Source organism: Canis lupus, chromosome 35 (assembly GCF_048164855.1).
Source record: "Canis lupus baileyi chromosome 35, mCanLup2.hap1, whole genome shotgun sequence".
Classification (NCBI taxonomy): domain Eukaryota; kingdom Metazoa; phylum Chordata; class Mammalia; order Carnivora; family Canidae; genus Canis; species Canis lupus.
This window is the reverse complement of record NC_132872.1, coordinates 29742974-29768396: the sequence shown is the minus strand read 5'-3', so window position 1 is coordinate 29768396 and position 25423 is coordinate 29742974. Positions and strand designations below refer to the sequence as shown.

Below are 25423 nucleotides of genomic sequence, written 5' to 3'. Positions count from 1 at the left end.
AGGAGCCTGACATGGGGCTTGATCCCAGGACTCTCAGATCATGACCTGAGCCAAAGGCAGACTGAGCCAGCCAGCCACCCCTCTTTTTTTTTTTTTAAGATTTTATTTTTAAGTAATCATTATACCCAACATAGGGCTTGAATTTACAATCCCAAGATCAAGAGTCATATGCTCCACTGATTTATCCAGCCAACCAGGGGCCCCAGGGTCATTCTAATTGGTTTTAAAATGTAACAATGAAAATTATATGTGATACATGTGATGTATTACTTGTTATAAATCTTTCTGTGCTTAAGTCTTGCTTTAGAAGCACTATGTACAAAAATAAATAAATAAAAGCACTATGTACAGATATAAATGCTAATAGAAAATTGCTATTTTACAAAGCCACCTGGACAAAATTATGTTAGTGAATATTAAATAATACTTAATATTCTCAGTTTCCATGATAAATAATTAGGAACAGTTATAAACAGGCGTCAGTAAGGTACCAGGTTAAAGGAAATAGTACAACTTTAGAAGGGACAGAAGAAATTTATCACCAGCTGATTAGATGGAGAGTTTGTCAGTGGTTTTAAATTCATCTTTTTTTTTTTTTTATAAAGTTCTTTATACATTTGGAGCTGACACATGTGAAACATTTTTCTCCAATAATACTTGATAATTGACAAAGTAGAAAGCTCGTTAATCTCCTTATATTTTATAATTTAGAAATTATTTTATAGTGTTAGTAGATATATATATTTGTGCTGTCCTTTAATTTCATCATGCTTTCAGTCAATTATGTGGTCTCAGTTCTTTAGGAAATAGAAACTATTACATGAGAGTTCTCTCATTTAGGATCACATTTTTGCTGAACTATCCTTATCAGCTTTTCTTCCTGAATGTTGCCTTCTCTCCTAGTACTTGGAAAACGTGCTTCAGCTCCTCTGTAAGGCCAGCTTCTTCATCTGTACTATAGGTCCCAGCCCTTCCTACTTTTGCATATAATTCCTTCCCTTTCTTATATCAAGACTTTGGCTCTCTGGATCATTCCCGTTAGTGGGATAGTCTTGCCAACTATTATGGAATCTTTTGACTCTGCATTCCTCTTCAGCAGGTAGTTCCTTTTTATAGTCCTCTATTCACATGGCTGGAGAGAATAGTTTATAGCAGCTGCTATACTTTTTCATGCGACCTTCTTTCTTCCACATACTCCACTTGTGCTTAGATACCTACCGTTCCTTGAAACTGCTCATGTTGCAGTCAACAAACTGTCTCCACGTTGCCAAATCCATTCATCAGTGTGCTGTGCTCAAGTTCACCTTTCCCTCAACATTGTTCTTTTAACACAACATTGCAGCATGCTTTTTTGGTTTTCCTTCTACTTCATTGATGGCTTTTTCTCAATTTCCTTTATTAACTCTTGCTTTAGGAGGAAATTTTGGGTACTCCAGCCTCTTTTCTGGGCATCTGGTTTTTTACATCTACAAACTTCTTGGGTGACTTCATTCTAACATCACCTGACCTTAAATATTGTTTATTCAAATGACCCAAATCTGTATTTCTAGCCCTTACCTCTTCCAAGAGCTCCTGCTGACACAGCTAATATCTTAGAAATCTCCACTTGGGCCTTTTATAGTAATCTCATGTTTTCTTGGCCAAAATAGGATTCTAGATTTCCCTTTTACCCCCAATTCTGAAACCCTTATCTCTTTTTCTTGATGACATCCTCATCCAGTCAGTATCCTATAGATTCGAGTTCTTAAATCTATCATAAGCTAGTCTAATTTTTTTTTCTTTCATCACTACTTGTATAGTATGTAGTAAAGAACTGCTTCTAGAATCAGACTGCCTGGTTCAAATTCTGATCCTCACAGTTTCTGTGACTTGGAACAGGTTACTTAACCTTGCTGTAGCTCAGTGTTTTTGTTGGTAAAAATGTAAAATCATTAGAACAATGCTGAGATGTAATACATATTTTATTAATCCTGAGTATTAGTACTGTCACCACCACCACCTCTGCTCCCATTCTAGTCCATGCTTCCACCTCTTTTACTGGGCTTACTGCATTAACCTGATTATTTTCTATACCTGCATACTTGTCCTCTACTCATCTGCCCCAAACCCATTCTAACCCACATACAGTGGACAGATTGATTTTTCTCAAATATAAATTGTATAACACTATTTTCAGCCAAAACAGTCTGAAGGCTTTGCATTGATTAAACTTGCTGTAAAGTTTGAACTTATGTGGCTTACAAAAGCTTCAATCTAGCCCCTGCTGACCTTTCTTTTTTCTTTTTTTAATTTTTATTTATTTATGATAGTCACAGAGAGAGAGAGAGGCAGAGACACAGGCAGAGGGAGAAGCAGGCTCCATGCACCGGGAGCCCGATGTGGGATTCGATCCTGGGTCTTCAGGATCGCGCCCTGGGCCAAAGGCAGGCGCCAAACCGCTGCGCCACCCAGGGATCCCCCCTGCTGACCTTTCTTAACTTTATCTCTTACCTTGTTACTCTTCCCTTACCATGATACAGATGTGTTACTCACTTTTCTTTAAGCAGAATAAGTTATGTCATCCTCAAGGTCTTTGTAACTGTTTTCTATACCTGGGATATACTTTTACTTGTCTTAATCATTCAGATCTTCATTTACTATTACCTTTCAGAGAGACCCTCACTGACCACCCAACCAAAAGAAGCCACTCCAACCATCTGTGTCTCAACGCCTTGTTTTAAGTTTCTACTGAGAACTTAATATTATCTAATATTTATATTTGTTAGTTACCTGCTTTGTCCACTAAAATGTGAATTCCAAATCTCTATCCCTCTGTGAGTTCAAACTCTATCCCCAGCCCATAGTGCAGTGCTCAGCTTATGTGGTAAAGTGATGGAGAAACTTTGGAGAATGCAGTTACCTTTATTTTCTACATTATTTGCCAAACTTCTTGACTTGTAACAGAGTGTACTGAAGGGAGCCATGTTCAGGAAAACAGTGCCTTACTTTCTTAGGCCTTAAGCTAGATTCAGCTCCCAGTTACCAAACAGATTCTTCATTGAGTACATGGTTAGAATTTCCCAAGGTATGTTGGCCACTGAGTTAACTGACCTATCTGAGCATAAAAGATTTGACAGAGCTTCTGGTTTGATTTTGCTTTAATACAGCACTCAGAGGTCTTGTTATATATACCTCTTAACTACTAAAAAACTCTCAAATACTCTCAAACAATCCAGAAGGACTGTTTAAGCAGTTGTCACTGATACTCATCTTACTAAGACATTGAAAGTTACAAAAATACATACTAGCGCTTGATAGTTGAACAGAAATATGATCATTGATTTCATTTTCAATAGTTAATCCATGAGTTTAAAGTTAACTATACTGTTTTTAGTTTAATAAGTGAAGGCTTGTTTTGTCACTGACTTCAAAAGTTTCTGTTCTAGCAGGTAAGGACTAAAGAGGATAATTATGACTTCGTTGTGATGAAAGTTGTGTGAATGGATCTATAAAATGAAGGAAAACACTGAAACGTAGGATATCTTCATCCTAAAACTGGAAAATGTCTAAAATAGCCTCTTTATTTTGAACTACAGCATGGACAACACCAACAGCACAATACCTTACAAGGATTTCTTTTTTTGTATTTTACAGCTAGTCCAAATTTCTCTTTAGTAGTATTAACGTATTCTTTTGTACCGTTCACCATCATTTCAATATTGTTGATGCTTTCTCCTTGTTCCTCTACTAAAAGAGATATCTGAATGAAAAGGTCCCTTAAGTCCTTTATTTGGTTCTCCAAATTAACAAGTTCCTTGTGTCTCTGTTCTATCTCTGAGAGTTGTGCTTTAGTAATAGTGATTTCTGTAAGTAAGCTTTCATTAAAAACTTCCCATTTTCCTTGATAAAGCATATCATTTACTTCTTCTTCAGGCACTTCTTTTCCAGCAACCTCAAGCTGACGGAAAATAAATGTCTTGCACTTCTCTTGCTTTGCTGCTATTGTATCATTGTATGTAAACATGGTTTGCTGAAATTGGCGGAACATAGCAGCATGCTGAGATTTCAGTATCCTTGTCACCACTGATGATGGACCATTTTCAGCCTCTGACTTTTTAACTTCTTTTACTAAATCATCCAAACCTCTATTAATGTGTTCTGCTTGGATTTTTATCTCCTTTGTAATGCTAGACTCTCTCTTAAGTAGACTAAACCTTCTCATTGAAGCCAACAGACTTCTCTGTTGCTGCCCAAATTTTTGAACATCATCTGTCAAATTGTTAATACTCTCCTGTAGTTTTTGGATCTCATGCAGGTGTCTCTCAGCTACAGGCTCTCTTTCATAAATAACAGCTTGCTGCAAAAACACTCCTTGTTCTTCTGCTTCTATAGCTGACACATGCCTGTCTTTAGAGAGTTCGATTTCCTTTGTTCGTTGCTTTAGTTCTTGAAGTCGATCTTTCATCTTCCCTTTCCTCTTAAGAAGCAAAAATGATTGAGTCATACAAATAAAAATTTGGCATTTTTCCCTCAGTAGCAGTTGGCTTCACATAGCTATGTGTGTCTTCCAGGGAAAATCCTCCTAGTTTTCTGAAAAGAGGTTGAAAAATTAGAAAAATCATTAAGAACTTCCTCATAAAAATAACTGAATAGGAAAAGTAATGTAAAATAATTTATAAGTTATTATGCATCTTTGTGGGACTACTGTGAATCCTTTTTGGTTGAGTGAAGTAGCTGAGAAAGCAGTGATAGAGATCCCGTTGCCCCCAAATAAGTACTTTAGTGTCATAATATTGTCACATAATAGATTTTTGTGCATACAGAGAATATATGTTAGAATGGAAGATTTGACCATATAGTCAAGTTTTAGAAGTAAAAGGGCACTCTGAAAATGCCCTTACTACTAAAGATACTGTTCCCAGTTAGTTTGGTCTGTGTAATGTTAAACTCATTTTGCTAAATATGTGTAATTCAGTTAAAATCAGTACAGTGATGGCAGATTCTATTTGAGCACTTGAAATAATATAGAAAATTTGGAATTTATTTTAAAATTTCTGAGGCTTCTTTCTAGATGGATTAACACATTATTTGACATAGCTTTTTTTTTTATCCATTATATACATATGAAAACATATTCTTGGTTTGATTATGCTCGTTTCCCATTCTTAGCATTCATTCCTTTGTAGAGATATCCAGACTTAGAACAAAATTTATGTACATTCATATTAAGTGCTATTTTTTTTTTCAAACATGAGAATATATAAAGTCTTGTTTTGGGGTGCTCATAATATTGACATTATATCCTGTGTTGGTAGTTATCCACAGGATTAAATTTGGTGTACATAATTTATAAATAGTGATTTATATACATATATAATGATATGCATATGTATATAAAATGAAGGTAATAAATAGGGATGCAAACTGGTGAAGCCACTGTGGAAAAGAGTATAGAGGTTCCTCAAAGAGTTAAAAATAGAGCTGCCCTATGATCCAGCAATTGTACTACTAGGCATTCAGAGAGTTACACGTGCCCCAATGTTTGTAGCAGCCACATCTACGTCCGTGTTATAGAAACAGCCTAGGTGTCCATGGACCAATGAGTGGATAAGGAAGAGGTGGTGTGTATATATACAATGGAATGTTACTTGGCCACAAAAGGGAATGTAATCTTGCCATTTGCAATGACATGGTTGGAGCTAAAGTATATTACACTGAGCAAAATAAGTCAGACTAAGAAAGACAAGTACCATATGATTTCACTCCTATGTGGAATTTAAGAAACAAAACAAATGAGTAAAGGAGGAAAAGAAAGAGAGTGGGAGAGGCAAACTAAGAAACAGACTCTTTTTTTTTTTTTATGATAGTCACAAAGAGAGAGAGAGAGAGAGGCAGAGACACAGGCAGAGGGAGAAGCAGGCTCCATGCACCGGGAGCCCGACGTGGGATTCGATCCCGGGTCTCCAGGATCGTGCCCTGGGCCAAAGGCAGGCGCCAAACCGCTGTGCCACCCAGGGTTCCCTAAGAAACAGACTCTTAACTATAGAGAACAAACTGATGATTACCACAGGGAGGGAGGGTGGGGGGATGGGTTAAATAGGTGATGAGGCTTAAGGAGGGCACTTGCTATAATGAGCCCTGGGTGTATGGAAGTTTTGAATCACTATATTGTACACCTGGAAATAATGTTACACTGTATGTTAACTAACTGGAATTTAAATAAAAAATATATTGAAAAAGGCAATCTATGTTAATATTTTCACGGTGCATCTTGACTTTAGAAAGGCACTTAATAATACCTTTCATGATATTTTTGCAGATAAGAAGCTGTTGGGGAGTTAGAAATAATGCATCGAATCACATATAGTATTAGTATAAGCCAGAGAAAAATCAACCAGTGTTGGTATTCAAAGATTAAAATAACACAGGACTGTATACTAAAAGTAACAAAATTATGTTTAACCAGGACAGATGTAAAATATTGCAGCTAGCTTAGAAAACACCTTTACATCTATAAAATGGGAGATCCTGTGTTCATAGCAGTACTTATGAAAATTACTGGAGATTTAGTTGATTCTGAGCTTTCTACAACATAATCATGCTTTCATGAAAAATAGTGTCATGTCTAGATTGACTAAGAAAAATAACAGTAGGCTAGATGACTCTGGGCCAGTCAAAGCAGATGGAAAAAGGGCTGTGTTAGGCTCTGATGTTTTGAGATGAAAATCCATAAATTGGGAATTTCCAAATTGTCATGGAAGGATGAGATTGGAAGACTGTAATACAAAGAGAATCATTGGAAGGAATACAAATACTTATCCTGCAAAGGAGATATAGGGAATGTCTACAGCTGGTTTCTGGAATGTATAGGTCTGTATGTACTAGAGGGATATGACTTACTTGGCGTTAGTCCAAAGACGATGGGTGGAAATCACATGGAGAGAGGTTTGATTTAATATAAAGACTTTTCAAACAGTAGAATTGTCCCAAGGTGGAATGAACTGCTAATGAGTTAATAAGCTTGCCATCACTGGAGGTGTTCAAGATTCCTGGACGATGACCCAGTCGAGCATGTAGAGGCCTGTTTTGCACAAAAAGTTAAGCCAGTGTCCTAATAATACTCCTTTAGTTTTAAAGGATTGGTATTTTGTCAGATAATTATTGAGGCTTACTATATGCAAAATTTTAAATGCTGTAGTATTTATTAAATAATATCTGTCTCTGAATAATTTACACTCTGGATTTGGGACAGTAGACAAACATAAATGAGACCATTTTGGATCTTGATATATCAGTTAAGCAAGACTTCTCTAAGGAGCTATTTGAGCTGTGAGACCTAATGTTGAGAAGACAGCCAAGGGATACTATCTGGGGTGTAGGAGATGGGGTGCCAAGCCAATGAATGGAATTCCAGAAAGAATCCCTATAAGGTAATTAATTTCTGCATTTTTCTTATGGGAAATTGAGAATCAGAGGAGTTAAATGTCTTATCCAGAGCTTGTTAGTAGTAGTAGTGGTTAAATAATGCCAGATTTCCTGGCTGTTAGACCAGTGCTTTTCTCAGCATAAGATATATAAAATTTCCCAGAATATATATATATATATATATATATATATATATATATATATATATATATATATTACATAAAGCTGGGATAATCTATATGCTCTTTTGTATTCAGTATTTTATTAAATATCTGATGATTATGTTGGTATAGATATTTTAAAACACTCAAAAGCATTGGGAAGTGGTTGTAGAAACAATTCCTCATCTGGCAACTTTGTGAAAGTGAAATTACCACTCATAATTTACTATATATACCTCTGCTAAAGACAACCATCTTTCCAGTGAAGAGGGAGGTTGATGCAAAAGTCAGTTAGCTTAATGATTTATCTTGAATAGCTCCCTACTGCTCTGTTTGTTTTAGTGTTATTTATTACTTCCTCCTCTGTATGCTCTCTCTGGTATTAACTTACTGATGCTGAAAATAAATTCTTCCCCAAAGTGTTTAAGATATCATGTCGCTTTTTTTTTTTTTATAAATTTTTATTTATTTATGATAGTCTCACAGAGAGAGAGAGAGAGAGAGAGAGAGAGAGAGAGAGAGAGGCAGAGACACAGGCAGAGGGAGAAGCAGGCTCCATGCACCGGGAGCCTGACGTGGGACTCGATCCCGGGTCTCCAGGATCGCGCCCTGGGCCAAAGGCAGGCGCCAAACCGCTGCGCCACCCAGGGATCCCTCATGTCGCTTTTGATGTAGTTGCAAACTTTTTCTTTTTTTACATTGACTTTTAAATATGACTTTTATTTTCCTCAAATTAACACATATAGACAGTTTAAGAAGTCAAGTCACTTCAAGGCTTATAAACTGCTGACCCCTGCCTGCCCCACCACATCTCATTTCCAGTTTCCCACTCCCAATGGCAGTAATTTTCAGCTTCTTAGCTGTATGTTGCTTTTAAACTTTCTATTTCTAGGTAATTTGCTTATGTAGGTGTTTCTGCTTTTTCAATTTTAAATATTATATTGAATCTCTGCTATGACAGATATGAATTTAACTTTTTCTTAAACCCCAAGCCTTTCTTCAATTTTCCCTCTCTCAATATAGTTAACCATAATTTTTGGTTAGTCAGTATTCTGTGTTTACATTACCATAACTACGCATTTTCGTAGTTCAAATGTTACATATGCCAGAGTCACATAAGGTACTGTGGTCATATTTCCTTCCTCAGATAATTTTTTTCATTGTTTCTAGGTCTTTTCAGTGGATAGAGCTAGGAAATGTGTATTTTCACTTTAAGAAAGTTTTTCATTGAAGTATCTACGTGTATATAGAAAATGCCCAAAATAAAAATGTTTAAGATAATGATTTTTCACACATCCATGTAACTACCACATTGACCAAGGACTATGTACCTTCTAAAATTTCTCTTGAAGACACTAATTATCGAAGTTTTTCAATTGCCTCATTTTGTGCATGTGCATTACTAACTCATTCTAAAACTCTTCAATTGGGATCCCTGGGTAGTGCAGCAGTTTGGTGCCTGCCTTTGGCCCAGGGCGCGATCCTGGAGACCGGATCGAATCCCATGTCGGGCTCCCGGTGCATGGAGCCTGCTTCTCTCTCTCACTGTGTGCCTATCATAAATTAAAAAAAAAAAAAAAAAAACCTCTTCAATTGAACTGAAAATATCCTCTCTCTATATATATATTTAAAGATTTTATTTATTTATTCATGAGAGACACAGAGAGAGAGGCAGACACACAAGCAGAGGGAGAAGCAGGCTCCATGAAGGAAGCCGGATGCGGGACTTGATCCCAGGACCCTGGGATCATGCCCTGGGCCAAAGGCAGGCGCCAAACTGCTGAGCCACCCAGGTATCCCTCTTTTGTGAACTTTGTCAGTAGTTTGTCTCTAGTGGGTAATTATATATGTGGATGCTCTGAGTGCTCTGCCATATATATATATAAACCTATTCTTTGTGTTTGGTACTACCAGGCCCCTTGGGAGCTTTCCCAATTTATCCCAGGTAGTAGAAGTATGGGCTTGATGTTTCTCTAGTGATTTCTGTAGCCCACATAACATACATATGAGTCTGATTTTTTTTTCTAGTGATTTTTATATAGCCCCAGTGGACACCTCCCTTCTTGCTGTAATCTTAGACAAACCAACAGGTTTTCCTGTATCTGTATATGGACTATATTCTATTTTTTTCTAGTTCACTACTTCAGGTAGGAAGCCCAGTTTTAGTCTATGCACACATTCTAACCCACAACCTCTAAGATAAAGTATTTGTGTGGAGTTTGCTTTAATTCCCACTTTCCATTTTGACTATGATTGTGTTCCCTTTTCAATTCTGACATCTGGAAATTTCCTGTTCTTCAAATCTAACAGTGCAGTTTAAAATTTTGTCTTTTTTCCCTTAAGATTATATCAAATACTCTATATAAGAGGGGGGAATATCTTGTGGATCTGGACTGAAAGTCATGGGTGATTATCTTTACAAAGTTAACTAATTCAGAATGTTCCTTAAATCCTTAGCATATGTACATGTAAGGTGCACTTACATGTTACATAGAAATGGCATTTTCTAGTAGCTACATGCTTGTAACTATGTGCATAACTATTTCTACCTTGGCTGCTTGATCTTCTAGCTTCATGAAGCAGAATATTAGGCAAAGTGAGACATCTAAGCTTATTAGAATTTGAAAGTTAGAAGAGACAGAGTTCATGAAGCCAGAAAGTATAACAGCTTAGACTAAGTGAAATTGATGAGATCACCATCATATGTAATCTTTTCTGTACCTTACATTTATTTTTCTTAGGTTGGAAGAGTTCTATCCAAATATGAACCATCTTTCAGCATATTTAGCTTACTATATTGTACAGTTTTGAATTGTACTATATTAATAACCATCTTCAAGCTTAAACATGGCATTTGCAAAACGAAAGTTAGAAGACTATTATAAATATAGTAATCGACTTTGACAATTTGTTCTAGGAAATAGAAAAGTAAACCTTGTATGACTCAAACTTTCTCTACCCTATTACAAACAGGGGATATTCCCAAAAATAGAAATATGAATAAAATTACCTCATGCTTTAAGAAATATGCCCTGGGATAGATACAGATATATAGATTTTTTTTTGTTTTTTTTAGCAAGGCATTTCTTTCTACAGTTACTATATTAAATACAATATTTTAATAAATGTAACCAGTTTTTATACAACATAAAATGGAATGTTCTTTTGCTTTTATGAATGAAGACAACTTGTAGACATTTTCTTAGTTCAAGGTGAAAGCAGCTGGTATTGGAAAATCCACCTTTGGCTACTTAAATATGGAAAACAAACTTTTAAAAAAAATTGGCAAATTGCACATATTCTTTCAAAGCTTAAATTATCTGATGTTTTTTGTAATGCAATCTTTCAGTGTTTTTTTTTCCATTCTATTTATTGTTAATAAGTTGTTAAAATTTACTTGCTTAATGTAACAATAAGACCATTTTGTTTAAATATTTAAGACCCTTGTATAATTCTGAATTCTAACTTATCTGATTAAGTGGTATATACATGAAATGACTTTTATATTAAATGTAAAACTACATAACCATGGAGATATGTTGTAGGTGTATCATAGCCAACTTTCAAGTCCACCCTTGAAACGTTTTAAAAAGTCATTATGATTTTGATTGAAAATGGATTATTTATTAAGTTCTAACATTGTAGGAATTATAAAATAACTGGAGAAATAGCAAAAAAAAATAAATTTTATAAGCATCATATATATTGCTTAATTTTCAAAGTATTAGACCTACATATATATATATATATATATATATGTTACATTTAAATAATGCTGACTTAAATTTTTTAAACTATTAAATATATTTATATTGAGTTTTATAATTTCAATATATTGCAACATTAAAAATGTATTTTGATATTTTTACTGTAGTCCTTTTACAACAAAGTTATTTTCCTTTTTTTTTTAAGATTTTATTTATTTATTCATGAGAGACACACAGAGAGAGAGAGAGAGAGAGAGAGAGAGAGAGAGGCAGAGACATAGGAGAGGGAGAAGCAGGCTCCATGCAGAGAACCCGATGTGGGACTCGATCCCCGGTCTCCAGGATCAGGCCCTGGGCTGAAGGCGGCGCTAAACCTCTGAGCCACCTGGGCTGCCCCCAAAGTTATTTTCTAATTTTTTCCAGTTTAAAATATTTTTGGAAACAGCAGTGAAGAAATTAAGACCTTATAGAAAATTATTTTAACTTAAAAATTACACGTTTGTCAAATTTAAGCCTAAGTTTTTCACAGTTAAATGTAAAAGTATTCTCTAAAGCAAGCACAATATGACTAATTTATAGTCAGCCTACAAAAGAAAGAATTTTGTGTTTAGAAAATCTGACTTTTTCGTGTTTCCAAAATGAAAACTTATTTTTTAAAGGAATTAAAATAAAAAGTTGATTTTTGGTACAGTGGATTATTTCTAAGAGCTCTAAACCCAAATCTTATTCAATATATTAGCAGTATAAATGAACAGATCAGCTACCTGTCCAAATCTGAGCAAACCAGTAACTTTAATTATCTACGTAGTTATTTTTAAATATCACACAATCCAGTCTTTGGATGTCTTGCATGGAAAAGTACAAAAAAAGAGTAGTTTATTTACCTTTGTCTTGTTCTTTTTGTTGCTTTCCACCTGCGGTGTTGAGGTCCTGCCCTTAAGAGAAGAAAGACTGAGTATCGTCTGTAACGTTTCAATCAAATCATTTAAGCCTCTGTGTTATGGTTCACAGGCTAATTTCTGTATGGTTTTTCATATATTTAATGTAATTGAAAGCCAAATAATGAAGTCAAGTAAGTTAGACATACAGTTGTCCTTTTGCTGTTAGTATCAAATGAGAGAACAAATTGCTTACTTCACACCTGGAGAATCCGGTTTTGCCTGTTAGCCTCCCATTCTTTAGATTAAAGGAAGATCATTTTCATTGGAGCTAGCTGGTAACAGGAAGTCCTTGTTAAACTGCTTACATAGAGTATTTGGCACAGTCTCTGTATTTCTGATTCTGTATTCTATATAAAATACATGAGTCACAAAAGGACGGTCTGTATTTAAACAGAAGTTACTTTGTTTTCTTTAGATATCAAAACTTGCTAAATATACAGAATTTGGAATAAATAAAAATGGAAATTTTTTCCATTTACTTTAAAATGATTGAATTCTATTTTATTGTAGGAAATCCCAAAGGCTTAACCCATGAAATCATTGAATTTCAGTACTACGACAGCCAGAAAAGAGCTTGTCTTTAAACCTTCCACCCTTTTCTTTTTACCTACATCTGCTATTTTCACTTTAAAATAAGTTATTTACATAGTTTCAGTGTAGAAAAACTGAAGTTGTGCAGCAATCTGTGATACTATGTGTAATATCAGTATAACAATTCAAAATAAAAGTTTACCAGAGTGAAATATTTATAGAAAGTATTAGAAATGAGATTTCTCTCACGCTACTAAATTTCCTTTAAAAAAATAAAAATAAATAAATAAATAAATAAATAAATAAATAAATAAATAAATAAATTTCCTTACCTTTCCTTTTTTGCTGCCTGAGTTGTTGTGATTTGAGGGTAAGAGGAGGGACATTGCTATAATATCTAGCAAAATAACATTTGCATTTATTCTTTGACTTAGTAGTCCCACTTCCTGGAATATGTTCCCCAAATAATAAATAACTCCTTCACACACTTACTCTTCACGGCACTCCTTGTGAAAACAAATCACTTGGATACAGCCCAAAAGTCCTTCAGTGTAAGCCTGGCTGAATAAACAGAAACAGACCATTTTGCTCATTAATAAAGAATATAATAATTAAAAAGATTTCTCTGTACTGCTCCAGGGTAATTTTAGGATTTACTACTTTTTAAAAAAAGCCTGGTGCTGCACAAGAGTATACTGTACTAGCTTTGGAGAAAGAAGTAGAGGGTAGAGATACACACAAATACCCCTCCCCACCACCAGTCAATAGCAGTGAATTTCTATAGTGCCAAATTGTGTACTTTAAGATACCTTTTCGGGATGCCAGGGTGGCTCAGTGGTTGAGCATCTGCCTTTGGCTCAGGGAGTGATTCCTGGGTCCTGGGATCGAGTCCTACATCGGGCTCCCTGCAGAGTCTGCTTCTCCCTCTACCTGTGTCTCTGCCTCTCTCTCTCTCTCTCTCTCTCTCTCATGAATAAATAAATAAAATATTTTTTTAAAAGCTACCTTTTCCCCCATATACATGTTTATATTTTCAAAAAGGAATAGTGGGAGGAAAAACTAAAACCAATAAAAATAGTTACCTTAAGGAGAATGGAAAGAATAGAGAGAGGAAAAAGGACAGAGATGGAAAATATTGTCTGATTGTCCCTTATTTTTGTAGTTTTGAATTTGGAACCCTATGAACATTTTAAAAATGAAATCTTAAAATAATAAAAACTATCTCTAAAAGGCAAAAGAAGTCTGAAACTAAAGAACTTGGGTACATATCTAGATGGCGGGATAGCCACATAGAGAGGGATTATTCCAAGTAATATTAAAGCCAAATATTTTGACCCATGCATCTTTTTTTTTTTTTCATGCATCTTTTTTTAAAAAAAGATTTTATTTATTTATTCATGAGAGACAGAGAGGCAGAGACACAGGCATAGAGAGAAGCTGGCTCCCTCTGGGGAGCCGGAAATGGGACTCTCTACCTCAGAACCCCAGGATCAGGACCTGAGTCAAAGACAGACACTCAACCACTGAGCCCCCCAGGTGCCCTGACCCATGCATCTTTTGTGGGCTAAATCTTAGAGACAAAAATAACCACAAAGAGATCTTGACCTGTATTTAGAATCCTTTTCAATAATAATATTGGTATTATTATATTGATTCTTTTTTTTAAAGTAATTCTTTTTTTTAAAACTTTATTTTTTTCAAGATTTTTATTTATTTATTCATAGAGACACACAGAGAGAGAGAGGCAGAGACACAGGCAGAGGGAGAAGCAGGCTCCATGCACCGGGAGCCCGACGTGGGATTCGATCCCGGGTCTCCAGGATGGCGCCCTGGGCCAAAGGCAGGCGCTAAACCACTGCGCCACCCAGGGATCCCCAAATACATTTTTAAAATCCATGAGTTCATAATGATATCCCCCCACAAACCAAAGAAAGCAACTTGATCACGTTCGGAAGTTGATAGGACACCAATTCATTCTTATGAAAACTAGGAAATGAAAGGATCAAACATTTATGTTGACTTTCATCTGAATTGTATTTAAGTAAGAGTTACTGAGTAGTTGTTGAAAGCTTACTTTTTTTTTCCCCAGCAAAATCCAGCTAATAAATTCAGAGGGAAGATAGAATTAGAAGAATCATGATTTTATAATCTCTTATAAAATAATGAAGTTAAACAAAGGGCATTAGGGGATCCCTGGATGGCGCAGCGGTTTGGCGCCTGCCTTTGGCCCAGGGCGCGATCCTGGAGACCCGGGATCGAATCCCACATCAGGCTCCCAGTGCAAGGAGCCTGCTTCTCCCTCTGCCTATGTCTCTGCCTCTCTCTCTCTCTCTCTCTCTCTCTCTCGATCGACTATCATAAAGTAAAAAAAAAAAAACAAAAAAACAAAGGTCATTAAAGGCTATTAAAATCATTCAATGAAAGAAAGGTTCTGAGGAACTGTATTTTGGATGAATCAAGCTGACTCCAGCCCAGTCCACTGATCCGTTTTTAAAATCACTAAATGTTGTATAACTAGATATTCTATGCCTTTTCAGTATCAGCACCATCTGTGAAATATGCTCATCAAGATTTCAGCTTGAATCTCATCCAGCCTGTACATCTAACTGCAGATGTCACATCTACAGATGTGCATCTAACTACAGATCTAGGAAATTTTTGGTATGCATGTTAAATTGACCTCATAAGGGAGGGAGTTGAATCCTAAACACAGAACATTCTATAGAAATAGGACTCGTTTTGTTTTCAAATAAATGTCATGGAAGGAAAAGAAGTAGCAGTGGTAGTTGTGTCGCAGGGGTGTAAGTGTTGGGACTGGGGACAGTATTAAAAAGATTTAAATGAATACAGTGTATTGTGTATCTTGTTTGGATCTGAATTTAGACATAACCTTATAAAAAAGATGAAGAAATGTTAATTTTTTTAGGTGTGATAGTGGTATTATTTTTAATAAATATGGTAATATTTTAAAATTTAGGGGTGAAATAACTTCACTGGTCAAGGAAAGTAAAGGTTATGTAGATGAGCAAGAATGGCATAATGTTGATAATTTTTAAAGGTAGGTGATAAGGTTTCATTAGATTTATTGTTCTATATATTTATTAAATAATATATATTTGCCTCTAGAATGTCTATCAAACCCTGACCAAGACAGCGTTTCATTAAACTTTTGATCTCTGACACCTGATAGCAAACATTGTTATTTTGTAGTAATTCCTATTTTTTCAATAGCTTATTTTGGTTTTTCATTTTATTTTTTCCCAATTTGTACCTGAGTATCATGGTTTCTATGCCCTTATGCCCAATGCTATGCCAGGTAAATTAAGTGACCCCCACCTCCCCAGTAAGTTGCACATTTATGTGGACACATTGACACACTGAAAATACAGATGAGCTCAAATATTACAGACTCAGTATGACTATCTGGGTGTTCAAAACATGATACAGTTTGCATTTTAAGAAGATAAGGACATAATTGATGTGAAGTTGGAACTGAGGGCTGCAATCCACTTTTCCTCTGTGGAGCATTTCTTGTTGGCCTGTTGACACTTCTGTTAAGTGGATTTTGCTTTTATAGGCCAGTTCTTTCAAACTTATTTTAGCAGTAATACATCAAGAAAAAGCGATGAAATAGATACAATATATTTTTTTAAAGATTTATTTATTCATGAGAATAAATAAATTTTTCCAGGGTAATTTTAAGATTTACTACTTTTTAAAAAAAGCCTGGTGCTGCTTTGAGAGAAGCACAAAGAGAGAGAGGCAGAGACACAGGCAGAGGGAGAAGCAGGCTCCATGCAGGGAGCCTGACGTGGGACTTGACCCCGGGTCTCCAGGATCATGCCCTGGGCTGAAGGTGGCGCTAAATCACTGGGCCACCCGGGCTGCTTGAAAGAGAGAGCACGAGTGGGGGTGGCGGGAGGGGCAGAGGGGAAGAGAGAGGCAAACTCCTTGCTAAGCAGGGAGCCTGATATGGGGCTCATGACCTGAGCTGGAGGCAGTCGTGTAGCCAACTGAGGCACTGAGGCACCCAGGCGCCCCAATACTGTAGTACTCTTGAACTAGTAGGTTCTGTAATCAGGCTTAAATCTTTGGAATAAGAAGAACATGACCAAAATATTTTTAAGTGGATTTATGATTATGTATTTGCTATAAAACTATTTCATTTATGTCTCTTTAGGTTGGCAAATAAACAAGACAAGGAAGGGGCTTTAGGAGAAGCTGATGTGATTGAATGCCTATCTCTGGAAAAATTAGTCAATGAGCACAAGTGCCTATGTCAAATAGTAAGTTTTTGCTGTTTTTTTACCCTACGAGATATGTCAGCATAACTTAGTTTTTATAGAGGTAGCAGGCAATTAGGTGGCAGACGGCTAACAAAATAATTTATTAGTGTTTTACAATAATTTTATTTAATACTATAACATTTGTTTTCTATTTAGTTGTTACTCCCCTAAACTTTCATGATTTCATAGACCTTAGCTTTGCTTTTTGTTTAAGATATTACTGATAGGACCTGTAAGTTATACAAATATGTCATGCTACAAATTTTGTAGAATAGTAAAGTATAGATAGAAAATTGAAGCATAGGAGAGGTTATAATGAGTTTTGAAAAATCGTTATCAGGAAAGTTATCCTGTAATCTTAAGAAAGGTGGGCAGAGGATTCAGTCATTCATTCTAGTTTCTGAAGATGGCAGCAAGGCCATTAATCTTAAAAGATGCTATAAATTCCCTGGTATAAGGAGTTAAAACTTTTCTGGTGTTTTTAATAAGTAGGGTTATTTTTCTTCTGGCAGTACAATTTTGTCTTCTCTTGAGTTTAAAATTATAATTGGCACTTTCGACTTCTCACAATGTGTCTCATAGCTTACAGATAGAATCCTTAAAATATTTCAACATATGTGTATTAATGTTAGTTTAATGATCATTTCAAAGGTGTGTTTTATAAGTTAAATGAGCAGATGCTTCATATCATTAACTTAATGAGTTAGTTTTGATTTGCCAGTAGTTATACTCAATAGTTTATGAACAGATTTTTGTGGAGAACTTTTAATTTTAATTTTAATCTTTAAGTCAAATAAATTGCTGTTTTTCAGGAACCTTGTTCAGCAGTCTTGGGCTATGGAAAGAAAATTGACAAGTCCATTAAAAAAGGTCTTTACTGGCTGCTACATATCATTGCAAGAGACTTTGATACCTTAAATGAACGCATCCAAAGGGATATAACAGAACAGCGTGCTCTTGAAGAACAAGAGAAACGAGAAAGGGCTGAACGAGTGCGAAAATTACGAGAAGAGAGGCAAGTAGACCTATTTGTGCCACAGTGCATTTGCAAAGTCAAGAACACCACAGCTCTATGAAAGATCTTATAGTTTTGTCTATTCAGTTTCCTCTTGCTGTTTGAAGGAAGACATTAGGTAATTTTTTTTTTTTTTTTTTTTTTTGTGGCTCTTTCTTTATATGAGTTTGGGTGATAGGGTTCTAATTTTCCTAGTGGTGTTATAATAGTTAAATTTATTCCTTAAATATTTATTATTTCCCGGAATTCAAAGATTTTTATCTCTTCTTATGGGTACCATTAGTGTTGCGGTTCTCAATCATGGGGTAATTTTGCTTCTCAGAGGATATTTGGCAATGTCTAGAGATAATTTTACTTATCACATGGGGATAGCTGGAGTGCTACTGGCATCTAATGGGTAGAGGTGATACACAGAACCTTCTCTTGTACAAAGAATTACTGGGCTCACTATCTTAGTAGACTGAGAACCCTTTCTTTAGTCTAAGCAAAGATAGAAGGTAAGCTGTTAGTGGGTCTATCAACTGAAGCAAAATCTGATCTTCAACACTAGTTTTGTCAGAAAGTAGATTAAATTGTAGTATCTTAGTATCTTAAAATATATTTTTAAGATTTCATTTAAAAATATGTTGCTTGAAAGCAAGCTTTTTTTTTTTTTTTTTTTTTTTTTTTAGTGGACTAGAAGAGCTCCAAAGACTCCTTTTTTTTTTTTTTTAAGATTTTATTTACTTATTCAGGAGAGACACAGAGAAAGAGACAGAGGGAAAAGCAGGGAGCCCGATGTGGGACTTGATCCCTGGACTCCAGGATCATGCCCTGGGCTGAAGGGAGGTGCTGAATTGCTGAGCCACCCAGGCGTCCCAAAAGCAAACTTTTAAAATGGAATTTAGCAAACTCTGAATTAAAAAAAAAATCATATAAATTCAACCACAGAATCATTTATAATAATCTTAATGTGCAAGAAAGTACACAGATTTGAAGTTCAGTTTAGTACTTAATACCATGATTCATTTTTCTCTCTCCACTGGATTGTTATGTGGTAGGGGAGGGGAGAAATGAAAAGATTTATATATGTTTAAAGGTTTATATATATGTGTGTGTGTGTGTGTGTGTGTGTGTGTGTGTTTAAGAGAGGGAGAGAGGTGTGGAGGGACAGAGGGAGAGAGGGAGAATCTTAAGCAAGCTCTAAACCCACTTCAGAACCCATTGCAGGTCTGGATCTCACAACTGAGTCACCCAGGTGCCCCCAAATTCAAATTTTTTTTTTTTTTAAAGAGAGGGAGAGTGTGAGCATACAAACAAAGTGGGGGGGGGGGGCAGAGAAGGAGAAAGAGAATCTTTTTTTTTTTATTTTAAAGATTTTATTTATTCATGAGAGACACAGAGAGAGAGGCAGAGACACAGGCAGAGGGAGAAGCAGGCTCCATGCAGGGAGCCCAATGTGGGACTTGATCCTGGGTCTCCAGGATCACACCCTGGGCCAAAGGCAGACACTCAACCGCTGAGCCACCCAGGGATCCCCAAAAGAGAGAATCTTAAGCAGACTCTGTGTTCTGCATGGAGTCCAGTATGAGGTGGAGCTTCATCTCTGGACTGAGATCATGACCTGAGCTGAAATCAAGAGTCAGACATTTAACCAACTGAGCCACCCAGGTGCCCCTAAAATGAAAAGATTTTTAAGTGAATTTCTGTAAGATACAAGGTTGTCTTCTATCTTATCTAAGTAAAATTGGCCTCCCATGTGCTTTTTTTTTTTTTTTTTTTTTTTTTTTTTCTGATAAAGCCATTTTGGAAGATAGGTTAGGCTGGTTTTTTTGTTTTTTAATTTTTATTTATTTATGATAGTCACAGAGAGAGAGAGAGGCAGAGACACAGGAAGAGGGAGAAGCAGGCTCCATGCACCGGGAGCCCGACGTGGGATTCGATCCCGGGTCTTCAAGATCTCGCCCTGGGCCAAAGGCAGGCGCCAAACCGCTGCACCACCCAGGGATCCCTCCCATGTGCTTTTAACATAGTCCTAGTCTGGTAGGCAAGAACCCGCTAATCACCCTTGGTTATTCGTTTGTGAGATGCATCCTTACACTGTCAAGGAAATCCTTTCATTACTGGTATCTTTTATTTAATTCAGAGATAAGACTTAAAAAAATATTTCTAGAGATAACTCCCCATCCCCAAGTGCTCAATAATATGAGCAGATCGTCTTCTATCTCTCTCGATACCAGTATGAGATTTTAGTAAATGTGAGACTCTTTGTTTTTTTTTATCCAAGTGTATCATATTTTCATGATATAAAGCTCAGTACAACCAGTCATTCATGAAAGTATACCTTTTAGGGATCCCTGGGTGGCGCAGCAGTTTGGCGCCTGCCTTTGGCCCAGGGCGCGATCCTGGAGACCCGGGATCGGGTCCCACGTCGGGCTCCCGGTGCATGGAGCCTGCTTCTCCCTCTGCCTGTGTCTCTGCCTCTCTCTCTCTGTGACTATCATGAATAAATAAATAAAATCTTTAAAAAAAAAAAAAAAAAGAAAGTATACCTTTTATTTGCTGAAGACTCTTTTGCTTTCCTCCACTAAGAAAACAAAAAAGAACCAAAAATTTGAGTTGGATTAAAGAAGTTTAAAGTTATCTTTTTTTTTTCAAGTTTTTACTTTTTTTTTTTTTTTTTTTTTTTTTTACTTTTTCCATAAAGTTATTGTAGATCATGTTATGGCAGGCTTTTCTGTTACCTACTCCCCTTTCCTTCTTTCTCCTAGCTAATAATTACTATTACTTGTGTCTGAGGCCTTTCCTGTTGAGCAGAGAGACTCTGTAATTAAAAGTAAATTGGAAAAAATAAAAATAAAAAATAAATAAATAAAAGTAAATTGGCATTTAGAGAAGAATTATTTTTAAAAAACCTTTTTATTTAATTAAATCCAATCAAGTAGGTTCAGATATTTTTGAAAAACAATGAAACATGCTACCTGAAAATAGTATGTCAGTACTAGGTTACCTGAAATTGCTTAGTAATAAATTAATAACATTAAGAGCAACCACTGTCTTCTAGGTATGTTCATTTACAGAGTGCTTTGTCTGCACAGCCCTATGAGATAGATATTTTTATCCATATTTATGGGGAAGCTGAGGCTTAAAGATCCCGACGGAAGTCCAAGGTCATAGAGGTAATAAATTGCAAATCTCTACCTCTTGGCTTCGTACATTCAGAATGAAAGGATATATCTTCCCATAATAGAACATAATTAATAAATGTCATAGTAATGAGCATTCACGTTACCATACTTGCAGTGTGGCTGCAGATCTACAATACTTATTTTTTCTGTCTTGTGCTACTTGTTTTAAAAAGTAACTTACTGTTCTTCATGCCTGGAGCAATGTTAACTATAAATCACAGTGATAGTGGTGCAGTAGTAACTAATGTGGAAATAATTAATCCTAGTGATATTGGGCAGCTTAGTTATATAGTCTCTCTACCTTTATACAGCAAGGATTGTTATCCAGTTTATTGTGATACACAGCTTGACACAACACTGAAGGGGGTGTTAACAAGAGGACTTATTTATTTGTTAACATCAGTGAAGAGGACGGCATTTATTTGGGAGGTAGTTAAGAAATGGATGAATATAAACCTTTGGCACATAGAAAGTTAATTAACAAGCACCACTGACTTTTTTTTTAAGATTTTATTTATTTATTCATGAGAGACAGAGAGCGAGAGAGAGAGAGGCAGAGACACAGGCAGAGGGAGAAGCAGGCTCCAAGCAGGGAGCCCAATGTGGGACTCGATCCTGGGACTCCAGGATCATGCCCTGAGTTGAGGGCATACACTTAACCGCTGAGCCACCCTGGTGTCCCGCACCACTTACATTAAGTAGTCATAGGGGATGTTATTTTTGTCAGCATTTCTTTTTTTTTTTTTTTAATTTAAGTGATCAACTATGGAATATTACACAGCCATAAGACATAATGAGATCTTACATTTGCAACAACAGGAATGGATCTAGAGAGTATTATGCTAAGTGAAGTTAGTCAGAGAAAGACAAATACCACATGCTTTCACTTAATATGTATATTTAAAAAAGGAAGGAAGGAAGGAAGGAAGGAAGGAAGGAAGGAAGGAAGGAAGGAAGGAAGGAAGGAAGGAAGGAGAGGAAAGAAAGAAAAGAAAGAAAGGAAGAAAGGAAAGAAAGAGAAAAGAAAAGAAAAGAAAGAAAAGAAAAGAACAGAACAGACCCATACACATGAAGAACAAACTATTGGTTGCCAGGGGAAGGAAGAATGGACAGGCAACCTGGGAGAAGAAAGGCAGGATGTGTAGGCTTCCCATTGTGGAATGAAGAAGTTATGAGGATGGAAAGGAGAGCGTAGATAGAGATAGTGTGATAGTGTCGTATGGTGACAGTGGCTACACTTGTGGGCACAGCATACGGTATAGACTTGTTGCATCACTGTGTTGTGTAACTGAAACTAATGTAATATTGTGTGTCAGCTATACTTCACATAAAAAGTCTAAGTGATTAATCTTCACATGGGACTGAGAGGCCTCTTACCTGCACTAGGATTTCTGAAAGTCAGTAATTCAAAGCCATGTCCAGATGTTTAACTTTCTAGATTTAATAGCCTTAAACCTATCACAAGTGTTCTTAAACATGGTTCAGCATTTTCTCATAAGGAATTCCAAATTTTTCCCTCAAACAATAGAGAACAAAGGGAGCGAGAGCAAGCGGAACTGAATGGAAGCAGCAGCCTGGCTGAGTTGGACCCCGAACCAATTACTGTTAATCCTTTCCAGCCAATAGCATCTGTCATTCTTGAGGTAGGGATGGTGGCACATGTAATTTTTATGACTTAAGTTATAACGTTGGAAGCTAAGAAGGGAGATGGGGAGAAGTATTTCACCAGAGATTATTTCTAAAGGAAATTAAATGGGAGAGATGGATTAAAGACCTGCTGCTTTTTCTTCATCTTAAAGTTTGCTTTTTGATTTAATATAGAAAGGAAAGCTGACCTCTGAGTTAACTGAGAATGAAAATGAAGATTGAATGTACCAACTGTCGTAGTTACTGTCCTGATTAATCTTTTTTTGTCATTTATTTCGTCTGATAGGAATATATTTACTCTCATTTACATTGTCTATCTCCCTGTGTTGTTGTTACTGTCACTTTACAGTAATATTTAGGTGCTTGTGATGCATTTTAGAGTATGTAAATGATTTCCTAATTATTTTCCCAGGATACTTCAGAATGTTCGAATCTATAGTAAGTTCTTCTGTATATGAATATAATTTATTTTAGTTTTCATTGCCAGCAGTTTTACCAAAATTAATTCGTAGACTTTACTCACGAAGAAGTTAAGGGGCTGTGTGTGTGTGTGTGTCTGTATAGTTAGTTGTATCTTTGCTTTCATTGTCTGCTGGTGTCCAGAGCTCGCATTGGCCTTCTTTTGATCACCCTGTGCAGCCGTGCCTCTTTGGAGGCAGAGCTTCCTAAATCTCCATTCACTTAGAGTTTGATGTGGCAGCTGGCTTGGTGGTCCCACCTGTATCTTCTCCATTCCTCTTCCCCTGTCACTGCCTCCTTCCACACAGGTGCTCATCTGGAAAGGTGGATGATTGTTTCTTCCTTGGGGCTGCTGCTGAGGAGGGAGGCAGCTCCACAGGTAAGAAGATGATTGGATAGTTTTGGTATTGCCTTATTTTACAAAATAATTGGTAATATGAGATAGTTTGACTTAAGTTGCTTAGACAACAGAAGGTTAATTGTATTTAATCTTTTTTTAACTCCACTACATTTACCTTAAGTATATGCTTTCCTGAGTACATTAAAGCTGTCTTAACAACTTGAGCTAATTTATCTCTATCCCATTAAATACTATGGTTGCCAAGTTTTGTTGTATGTGCTTAAAAAAAACACTGATAGAGAAGAAGAAGGAAATCAAGTTTGACTTTTCACTTTGAAACATGAATTTATATTTGTAATAAACCTCATTTTATATGGTACCATGGTTATTAATAACTTAGAAGGCCTTAGCACTTCTACCAACATTGTATTTTTCGTGATATAAGGATGTGGACAGTAATGATGTATAGCATAGTATGCTTTAAAGTCAAAGTCCCTGAGCTGATTAGTGGCAGAAAGTACAGTTATTATGCTTTTAAACTATGTTAATTTTGAAAATATGATCAGTTAAGAAATGAAATAAATGAAAACATATTACCTAAAATCTTTTTTACCAAGCAAATTTTAAATTTTTTTTTCTTTCTATAAAACTTCTCCTTTAAAATGTTTGTATTTGGGATCCCTGGGTGGCGCAGTGGTTTAGCGCCTGCCTTTGACCCAGGGCGCGATCCTGGAGACCCGGGATCGAATCCCACGTCAGGCTCCCGGTGCATGGAGCCTGCTTCTCTCTCTGCCTGTGTCTCTGCCTCTCTCTCTCTGTGTCTATCATGAATAAATAAATAAAATCTTTAAAAAAAAATAAAAATAAAAATAAAAATAAAATGTTTGTATTTTAGAGAGTCACCTTACAGCCCTTTGCTTTTATTACAGATTAAAAAAATGGTGAGGTATTGTTTCCAGAATAGACAGACTGATCAATGGAACAGATAGTAACAAACCTAATTATGCAAAAGCACTTTGTATAAAATAAAAGTGACATTTCAAATCTGAGAGAAAAGGGAGTTAGAGTAATGAAGAATCATTTGGAAAAAAGTAAAATTAATGAACAGTGTATATACCAAATTGAACTCTAGAAGACTTAAGTGTGTACAAAAAGAAGACTTGAAAGTACTAGCATGTAATATAGTTAAACATTTGTGTATACTTGGAGGAGAACTTTCAAAGCAGGACAATCAAGCCACATATGAAGCGATAAACAGATTAGTCTTATTATATCCAATTTTTAAACAGCTGTTCTATAAAGTTAAAGGCAAAGAACAAACCCTAATGAAAATTATTTGTGACATATAAGACAAAAAAAGAACCCTTAAAAATTCCTATGAAAATAATGGGAACTTAACAGAAAAAAAGGTTTTGGCTTCCCATGGGTAGTTTCCTTTAAAAAAAAAAAAAAGGCAATAAGGTTATTTAATAGTTCATCTTCACTAGCAATAAAAAAAATTGAATTAAACTTTACACCAAGGTACAAATATGTATTTATTAGTTTGGTGGGCATGTAAAAGACTGACAATGATATACAGGCATAGAAGATGATATGGGGAAACATCACTCCCCTCACTCTGCCTGGAGTATGAATTGACTTTAGCCTTTCTGAAGGGATGTGTGTAGTTACCAGTAGTTCCACTGTTAGGAATTTATTCTAAAAAGCGAATTCAATAATTATATTTCTTAGAATGAAAAATTGAAAATAATTTCTCTCTTGATTA

The 25423-nt window shown here is 35.9% G+C and overlaps 2 protein-coding genes across 8 annotated transcripts in view; one reads left to right on the top strand and one right to left on the bottom strand.

Moving 5' to 3' along the window:
* Positions 1-25423, top strand: part of ARL13B (ARF like GTPase 13B) — a 64379-nt gene that overhangs the window by 24539 nt on the left and 14417 nt on the right. For all 5 annotated transcript variants that reach the window (XM_072811796.1, XM_072811794.1, XM_072811792.1 and 2 more), the window contains 3 exons: positions 16925-17030; positions 17843-18045; positions 22741-22855. In XM_072811796.1, coding sequence (XP_072667897.1) covers positions 16925-17030; positions 17843-18045; positions 22741-22855 — 424 coding nt within the window. The remainder of the gene's footprint in view (positions 1-16924; positions 17031-17842; positions 18046-22740; positions 22856-25423) is intronic.
* STX19 (syntaxin 19) lies at positions 355-13223 on the bottom strand. 3 transcript variants are annotated; one of them, XM_072811798.1, is made up of 3 exons: positions 12157-12550; positions 6880-7060; positions 355-4569 (listed from the first exon to the last, which is right to left on the bottom strand). In XM_072811798.1, exon 3 carries the CDS (start codon positions 4481-4483, stop codon positions 3560-3562), a length of 924 nt encoding a protein of 307 aa, XP_072667899.1. In that variant the 5' UTR covers positions 4484-4569; positions 6880-7060; positions 12157-12550; the 3' UTR covers positions 355-3559. The 3 variants fall into 3 exon arrangements, with proteins under 3 accessions (XP_072667899.1, XP_072667900.1, XP_072667898.1); XM_072811799.1 differs by lacking the exons at positions 6880-7060; positions 12157-12550 and adding an exon at positions 13077-13223; XM_072811797.1 differs by lacking the exon at positions 6880-7060 and having other exon boundaries at positions 12157-12549.